The sequence below is a fragment of the Schistocerca piceifrons genome, chromosome 6, assembly GCF_021461385.2.
Source record: "Schistocerca piceifrons isolate TAMUIC-IGC-003096 chromosome 6, iqSchPice1.1, whole genome shotgun sequence".
NCBI lineage: Eukaryota > Metazoa > Arthropoda > Insecta > Orthoptera > Acrididae > Schistocerca > Schistocerca piceifrons.
The window spans coordinates 389,825,242-389,834,965 of NC_060143.1; the positions used below are offsets into that span (position 1 = coordinate 389,825,242).

Below are 9,724 nucleotides of genomic sequence, written 5' to 3' on the forward strand. Positions count from 1 at the left end.
GTGTATGAGCAAGTCACAAGAACAGCTATGTATCACATGCAAATGGAATCTTGGCATAATTTTGGTGAAATTTCATTTTGTTGTAGTACCAGTACTAATATTAATTTTAGGTCTGAATGAAGTATAACAACAGATAGTAGAAAGTTAGAAAAGTGAAGTGCCTACTTAAAACAAGTGGATAGGTACTGACTGTAACATCGAAGACAAAAGGCAATAAATCCCAATTTCGGAACTGGTAGTGCATGATATTGTAATAACAGACAATGCACAAGTAAAGGATGGATTTAAAAGAGAATACAGAACATTCAGTTTAATGTCCAGTTGACCAGGTCATCAGAGATGGAGGATAATCTCAGATTGGGGAAGAGTGGGAACAGAAATCGGTCTTGTCCTTTCATGGAGTTCATCTTGAGCACCTAAATCTGCATAAATAGATGGAAATTTGAACCACCTCCTCATTTGGCGAATAAAAAGAAAGATAGAAAGCTCAGATGACAGAAGACTAAAAATAACTCATTATCCCAGATCTCACAGTTATGAGAGAGACTGTGCACTTCCTCACAACTGATAATTTAATTAACAGAAACATGAGATACAAGGTATAGAATCTGCTTAGGTCATGCTAAAATCAGACAAAAATAAAGACTAATGCAACAAGACAAGTTGTTGTTGTTGTTGTTGCTGTTGTTGTGGTCTTCAGTCCAAACACTGGTTTGATGGAGCTGTCCATGCTAGACTATTCTGTGCAAACATCTTCATTTCTGAATAACTACTGTAATTTACATCCAATTGAATCTGCTTACAGCATTTAAGCCTTGACCTTCCTGTACAATATCTAGACCCCACACTTCCCTCCCTTATCAAATTGTCAATTCGTTGATGTCTCAGAATGTATACTGTCAACAGATTCCTTCTTTGAGTTAGGTTATCCCATAAATTCATTTTCTCCTCAGTTTAATTCAGTGACTCATCATTGGTTATTCAATCTACTCATCTAATCTTCAATATTCTACTGTAGTTGCAGATTTCAAAAGCTTCTATTCTTTTCTCATCTGAATGTGCCTTACCTTTATATGGGGCCATATTAGAGACAAGTGCCATTGAAAATGGCTTCCTAACATTTCAGTTTATATTCAATATTAACAAATTTCTCTTTTTCAGAAATGATTTTCTTGCTGTTGCCAGTCTGCACTTTATATCCTTTCCATTTTGGTCATCATCAATTATTTTGCTGTCAAAATATTGAAGCTCATCTATTACTTTGAATGTATCAGTTCTTAATCTAATTCTCTCATTCTCACCTGATTTAGATCGATTACATTCCATTTCCATTAATTTACTTTTGTTGATGTTCAATCAACATCCACTTTTCAAAGTGCTATCCATTCCATTCAGTTACTGTTTAAAATCATTTGCAGTCTCTGATGGGTGCAATGTCTTCAGCCAGTCACGGAGTTTTTACAGCTTCTGCCCTCCCTTTCCAGATTTCTTCTTAGTTTCTTTCACTGCTTTCTCAACATAGGAATGAATAACATTGAGGACATGCTGAAACCTCATCTCACTCCCTTCTCAACTATTGTTTCCCTTCCGTGTCCTTCAGCTTTTGTGACCGAAGTCTGGTTTCTGTGTAAGTTGTAAATACCCTTTCACTTCCAGTATTTTATCCCTGCTACCTTCAGGCTATGAAATACTGTATGTTTGTGAACATTGTCAAAATATTTCTCTAAACCTGTAACTATAATGTAACTGTAACTTTACCTTCCCTTAACCTACTTTCTAATATATGTCACATTCCTACAATTCTCCAGAAACCAAAATTATATTCCCCAAAGTCTGCTTCTACCAGTTTTTCCATTCTTCTGTTAGTAATCATATGGTCACAGGCATGGAAGTGGTAAATGTAGGTGGATATAAGCTTCCATCACCTGTAAGTAGAGACACTATGGAGAGATGGAGTTGCCATATATATTAAAATGTTTCATAGTGTGAAAAATTTGGAAACTAAAAAATTTTGTGTAGAGCAACATATGGAAGCATGTGCATGTGAGCGTCACCTAAATAGTGGTACTTTTACAACTGTAGCCACATATAGGCCCCCACTGGAAAATTTTCAGCTATTTTTGAAAAACTTTTATTCTCTGTTGTGCTATCTGTCAGACAGATGGACGCAAATTATTGTTTGTGAGGATTTCAATGTAAATTTTCTGAAAGGGTCCAATAGAAAGCTTGACCATGAAGTATTACTTGATTCTTTCAATTTGGCACCAGTTATTGATTTTCCAGCTGGCCGCTGTGGCCGAGCGGTTCTAGGCGCTTCAGTCTGGAACTGCGCGACTGCCACAATCACAGGTTAGTGATTGCTCCAGCTGTTGCAAACCTCTTTATGGAGAATTTTGAGGATATTGCCATAGATACTGTGCCATTGAAGCTGAAGTGTTTCTTTCTATACGTTGACGACATGTTCGTCATTTCACCACACGGATGCGAGAAATTAGGCGAGTTTTTGGAACACCTCAATGGCATCAACAGTAATATCCAGTTCACCATGGAGGTTGAAAAAGATAATGCATTGCACTTCCTTGATGTCCTTGTCCACAGTAAACAAAATGGGTGCCTTGGCCACAGTGTCTACAGAAAACCCACCCACACACATCTGTACCTGCATGCCAGCAACCCTCATCATCCAGCACAGAAGCGCACAGTATTACAAACATTGGTGCATCATGCACGAGTAATATCAGATGATGATAACCTGCCTCATGAACTGATCCACCTATGCAAGGTTTTCAGGAATAATGGCTACAGTGCGCATCAAGTGAAAGAAGTGATTTCTGGGAAATATCTGAATACGACCACCGACAAAGAGCAGGATAAGAAACTTGCTTTGCTGCCATTCTGTGGCTCTGTGTCAGGCAAGATAATCCACCTGTTGAAAAGACACAAGATCAAATCAATCTTCAGGCCTCCAATGAAAATCCGCCAATTACTGAGACCAGTTGAAGACGCAGTAGGTCTCAGAACACCTGGAGTCACGAAATACCTTGTGAGTGTGGCCAGAAGTACATCATACAAACAGTGCACACTGTGGAACGACGCAGGAAAGAACATGAGAGGTGTTATCGCCTATACTATCCAGAGAAATCTGCATTAGCTGAGCGTGCGTTAGGAAATGGTCACCACATAAAATTTGACGATACCTCTGTCGTGGCTCGCACTAACAGCTTCTGGGACAGTTTAATAAAGGAGCTGTTGAAATTACTGCAAACACCCTGAACAGAGATGTTGGCTTGCAGCTCAGCACTCCATGGGATCCAGCGACTGTGCAGTTGAAGAGGGCACATCGAACGCCGACTCGAAACATGCCCATATATGGCAATGTCACAGGCACCAGTGACGTCACAGCCGGCAGCAAGCGTATATAATGGCACACCAACAGCCCACTGGCAGTCATACCACTTGACAATGGCCAAGGAGTGCTTGGCTGAAAGCTTGTTAAGTTTTAAGCAATTGACGTGGTTGGAAACCCGAGAACATTTTATTCAATGTTATCACCGCGAAACTCTGCATTCATACAGCTGAGGTAATGTTCACACATAGAAGATTCAAAAATACTTTTTGGTATTCATTATTTCTGTTAAAGAAAGGTAAAGTTAGACAATAGTGTCTCTCTACAGTAGGCAGCAATCCGCATTTGTTTGCTGATGATGCCATGGTTTATGGTAAGGTGTCAATGTTGAGTGACTGTAGGAAGATACAAGATGACTCAGATAAAATTTCCATTTAGCGCGATGAATGACAGCAAGACCCAAATGTGGAAAAATGAAAGTTAGTGCAAATGAGTAGGAAGATAAAACCTGTAATATTTAGATACAGTATTACTAGAATCCTACGTGACACTGTCAAGTCATTTAAATATCTGGGTGTAATGTTGCAAAGTAATAAGAGGTGAATGAGCATGTGAGAACTGCATGTGAGAAGGCAAATGATCAACTTTAAATTGTGGGAGAATTTTAGGAAAGAGTGGTTCACTTGTGAAGGAGACTGCATGTAAGATGCTAGTGTGACCTATTCTTGAGTATTGCTTTAGTGTTTTTGGTCTGTACCAGGTCATATTGAAGGATGACATGGAAGCAATTCAGAGGCAGGCTGCTAGATTTGTTACTGGTATGTTCAAACAATACACAAGTGTTACAGAAATGCTTTGGAAATTCAATTGGGTAACCCTGGAGGGAAGGTGGCATTCTTTTTGAGAACCACTTTTGAGAAAATTTAGAGAACTGGCAATTGAAACTGACTGTCGAATGATTCTGCTGCACCAACATACATTGCATGTAAGGACTATGAGGAATTAGGGCTCATATGGAGGCATATAGGAAGTCACGTCTTCCTCAGCCTATTTGTGAGTGGGACAGGAATGGAAATGATAAGTAGCAGTACAGGGTATCCCCCACAATGCACCGTACAGTGGCTTGTGAAGATCTAAGTACATCTAGATGAGTCAGTCTATCCTTCTCATCCCACCTGGCAAGTCTCCCCTGCCCACCATTCTGGGTGACTTTTTATTCGTACATAAATTTCAAAAATCAATGAAGTAAAACAATTTTTGCAATAGACAAAACTTGACTATTAGTCAATTATTCCTGGATGATGCCCACACTTGTAATCTCCCCCCTCCTTCCTTCTTCCATCTATTGTCCACATTAAGCAATGCCCAGTCCAAATGACTAATAAACAAAGTTTTTTATGAAGATATGAGAGGAGTGAAGATTACAATAAACTTTCAAGTTTACTTAGCTTCTCATGTTGAGATGGCTCCAGTTCTTCTTGTCTACAGGTCTTATTCTTGAAGCTGAAAATCTAACGTCTAGTCCTATGGTTGGTTTGAACTAAATCAATTGGAAGATTGTTGTTGCAGAATTTTTTACGTAAATATATTTTCCACTGATTTTCTCACATTTCAGTATATCATACAGTATTTTAATTTTTCACATTAAGAAAGCCAAAATTACTTTGTTCACATCTGTTATACAAAAATACATCTGATCACATCAGAGGCAAGCTTATGACTACCCCACTCTATGGAAATAATAATATTCCAAAGGGTTTACAATTTTTCTTGTGAAATGAATTCCTAATAGGTTTTGTTACATTATTAATTTCAATTATTATTTAATAAATGAATCCAGAAATAAACATAGTAAACAGTACAGGGTTGTGTAATTACTAATAGAAATTTTAAGTGTGCAAATAATTCGTAATTTCAAATTTTTCCTAAAAAAATAATTTTAATTGTACATTCAGAACTAGTACTTATTGATTATAACATCAAAACTAAAATATTTTATAAAGTAATTCTTTTCATAAATTTTAACTTGGAATATAACATACTGTGTATAAAACTATATGAAAGTTTTCAGAAAAGAAACTGAGATAATGCTGACCTGTCCAAAATTGGATAAATAATACTGTTATTGGCAACTACTGTTGAGAAAAAGTAACACTAGAGGAGGATATCCTGTTACACCATCTAATCTTCAGCATTCTTCTGTAGCACCTTTATTTAAAAACTTCTATTCTCTTCTTGTCTACACTGTTTATCATTCGCGTTTCACCTTCATACATGGCTACATTCGGAAAGGACTTCCTTACACTTAAGTCTATGCTTGATGTTAACAAATTTCTCTTCTTCAGAAATGCTTTTCTTGCTATTACCTGTCTACTTTTTATATCCTTCCTACTTTGACTATCATTAGTTATTTTGCTTCCCAAATAGCAAAACTCATTTACTACTTTAAGTGTCTCATTTCCTAATCTCATCCCCTCAATATCACCTGATTTAATTTGAGTACATGCCATAATTCTCATTTTGTTTTTGTTGTAATTCATTTTATATCCTCCTTTCAAGATACTATCCACTCCATTCAACTGCTGTTTCAAGTCGTTTGCTGTCTCTGATAGAATTATGATGTCATCAGCAAATCTCAAAGTTTTTGTTTCCATCCATGGACTTAATTCCCACTCCAAACTTTTCTTTTGTTTCCTTTACTGCTTGCTCAGTACACAGAATGAATAACATTGGGGATAGGCTACAACCCTGTCTCACTTTCTTCTCAACCACTGCTTCTCGCCGGCCGGTGTGGCCGTGCGGTTCTAGGCACTTCAGTCTGGAACCGCGTGACTGCTACGGTCGCAGGTTCGAATCCTGCCTCGGGCATGGATGTGTGTGATCTCCTTAGGTTAGTTAGGTTTAAGTAGTTCTAAGTTCTATGGGACTAATGACCTCAGATGTTAAGTCCCATAGTGCTCAGAACCATTTGCACCACTGCTTCCCTTTCGTGCCCCTCGACTCTTATAACAGCCATCTGGTTTCTGTACAAATTGTAAATAGCCTTTTGCTCTCTGTGCTTTTCCCCTGTTACCTTTAGAATTTGAAGGAGAGTATTCCATTCAACAATTTTCTCTAAGTCTAAACAATGCTGTAGACATAGGTTTTCCGTACCCTAACCTATCTTGAGAAGTCGTAGGGTCAGTATTGCCTCACGTGTACCTACGTTTCTCCAGAATCCAAACTGACATTCAACAAGGTCAGCTTCTACCAGTTTTTCCATCCTTCTGTAAAGGATTTATGTTAGTATTTTGCAACTGTGATTTATTAAACTGATAGCTTAGTATTTTTCACACCTGCTGTTACATCTCATCAACTCTTACTAACTGAAATTGGGACTCATCTGGCTAGGCCACAATTTTCCAGTCACCTAGGGTCCAACTGATATGATCGCAAGCCCAGGAGAAGTGCTGCAGTTGATGTTGTGCTGTTAGCAAAGACACTTGCATTGGTCATGTTCTTCCAAGGCCCCTTAAAGCCTTATTTTGCTGCATTGTCCTACCAGCACATAGCACCTTCCTATGCCAATCTCTTTATGGGTCATCTAGAGGGGACCTTTATAGCCTCCCAAAACGCCAAATCCCTAGTCTGCTTCACGTTCATTGATGACATCCTCATGATCTGGATTCAGGGACAAGGCACCCTGTGTCTTCATTCCTTCACAGCCCCAAAGCCGTAGGGTCAGACTTCATCTGACCCTCCTCAACCCAATGTGCTGTCTTCCTGGACATTGACCTCCTCCTCTCTAATGGCTCCATCCACACCCCTGTGCACATTAAACCCACCAACAGTAATTGCACTTCAACAGTTGTCATCACTTTCACACCAAAAAATCCCTCCCATACAGCCTGGCCTACCTACCTTGAGAAGAACTCCCTTGCCTTGTATACTGAGAGTCTCATCAAAGCCTTCTCAGACAGGCACTATCCCCCAGACATAGCCCACAAACAGATCTCCTATGCCATTTACCCTCAGACCCCGAATCCTTCCATCACGCACAAGGACCAGCCACAAAGGGGCACACCTTCACCATCCGCTATCACCTTGGACTGGAAAAAAATGAACTGCATCCTTTGCCAGGGCTTTGATTATCGATCATCATTACCTGAAATGAGGAACATCCTAACCAAAATCCTTCTTGCCCCTCCTAAAGTGGTGTTCTGTTGACCACCCAAGCTCCACAGCATCCTAATCCCTCCCTCTGCTACTCTGTCGCCACACTTGTATCAACAATCATACCCCTGTGGAAGCCCCAGTTGTAAGATCTGCCCAGTCCATCCACCCAGCACATCCCACTCCAACCCCATCTCTGGTTTATCATATCCATCAGAGGTCGGGCGACCTATGAAAGTAGTCATGTCATATACCATCTCTGCTACAATCACTGGAGAGCTTATTATATTCTTGTAACTACTACGACTACCAATCAGCTGGCCAGCAAGATTAATGACCACCACCAAACTGTGACTGAGAACAAAATAGACCACCCTTTGGCACAATACACAGCTGAACATAACATGCTTCTTTTCAACTGCTGCTTCTCTACCTGAGCCATCTGGATCCTCCCTTCCACCACCATCTTTTCTGCACTGTGCAGATGGGAGTCATTGTGATAACACATTCTCTGCTCCCAAAATTATCCCAGCCTCAACCTACAGTAAAAAACTCTCCCCACACCGTCCACCCAACGGTTTCCACAACCTTTGTCCTATCAGCCCCCCCCCCCGTCCCCCCCTCCCCCACTCCCCCACTCTGTGTGCCATCCTCTGCCAATGTGTCCATCCATATTTCCCCATTCCTTTCCTTTCTCGCTATGCTTCCCCCCCCCCCCCCCCCTCCTTCTCCTTCTCCCCACCCCACCTCTCCTTGCTCCACAGTCTCCCAACACTGCACCTATTTGCAGTCTGGTCCCTGCACTCTTCAACAGACAGCACACCTCTCTCCCCCGAACCATACACTGGTAGCATTTTCCCTTCCCTGCCTCCTCCAGATTGCTGCTTTCAATACTGCTACCATTTTCCCTTCCCCGTCCCTTCCAGACTGCTGCTTTCATTTCACATGACAACTGCATTCTGATCCAAGCAGCCAGAGATGGTGGTCACGTTTGCATGAGATGTTCTTTGCTTGTGTGAATGAATGTCACTATGTTTCTATTTCTGATGGAGGCTGTGGCTAAAAGTTACTATGTAAGTGTCTTTTACATGTGCCTGTCTGCAGCTTACAGTATCATCTTTACAGTAAGTAGCAAACTATTGTTTCCTTACTTTGCTGCTATTCCAACCTGGAGTTTCCATTATTTAAAGTTGTGATTACTTTAATTGAATGTCCACCTCCATAGCTGAGGGGTCACCTTAGACAGATGCTATACAGAGGACTTGAGTTTAATTCCCAGTACAGATAAGAATTTTTCCTTGGTTGCATGTCAGGTGCAGGGTGCAATTGATGATGCCAATTGAGGAGCTACTTGAGTGAGAAATACTGGCTCCAACATCTGGAAAGCTGCTAAAACAGCCAGGAGAGCAGTGTCCTAACCACATGCTCCTCCATATTGCATCTACCTGATTTGTATGGCAGAGAATGGTATGGTGGCCAGCCAGCATCCCTTGGGCCTTCAGGGACTGGATGAGGAGCTTAGTTTACGTGAAATCTTTTATCCCCTTATGTAGACTGAACATCCGTATGAAATCTGCTACAAGCAGAAACCGAAAATAAAGTAAAAAATAGTAAATATACTCTCCATATTTGTCAAAGAATCTTCATGGTGCACTTTGTACACTCCGTGTGAACTAAATAACAATATTTCCATTTATTTTCAGTCATTTGTCTGAACAATTCTCTCATTTGCACTCTTCTATCTCTGCAGCACTTGATGAAAAGGAGCAAGCTGGTTCAGATGAGACCATACGGCATTGAGAATGAAAGAAGAAAGAACAGAGGAAGAGAGAAATAATTATCATCAGCAAGTACTTTCATGACCCAATATATGTCACAACCAATATTCAATCACACTGCTTCAGAATTATGTTTCAACAGTGAAACAAAGTATCTTGTATCAGCAGTATTATGAATCCTCCATGTCAACTGTATCAGCAAGATGCCTCCATCAAAGCTTTACATGTAGAGATACAAATATTTTTACACAAATGAAGTACGAAGTTTGTATACGTCTTTTCTGTACTATATGGACCTCCAATGAATAACTTATTTTTATAGCAATGTGCCTGCTACACACTGCAGCTGTTAAGCTAGTGTAGTTGGATGACCAATATATGACTGAAAAACAGTACAAAAATTTAAATCCATAATTTCCTATAGACTGCAGTGTGATGTAAAATATCT

At 40.1% G+C, this 9,724-nt stretch overlaps 1 protein-coding gene across 1 annotated transcript in view; it reads left to right on the forward strand.

The window, feature by feature from the left end:
* The window catches only part of LOC124803337 (neural-cadherin-like), a 251,418-nt gene extending 241,694 nt beyond the window's left edge, over nucleotides 1-9,724 (forward strand). Inside the window, exon 26 of the mRNA XM_047264522.1 lies at nucleotides 9,249-9,724. Within this exon, the coding sequence (XP_047120478.1) occupies nucleotides 9,249-9,298 (50 nt within the window). The 3' untranslated portion in view covers nucleotides 9,299-9,724. The remainder of the gene's footprint in view (nucleotides 1-9,248) is intronic.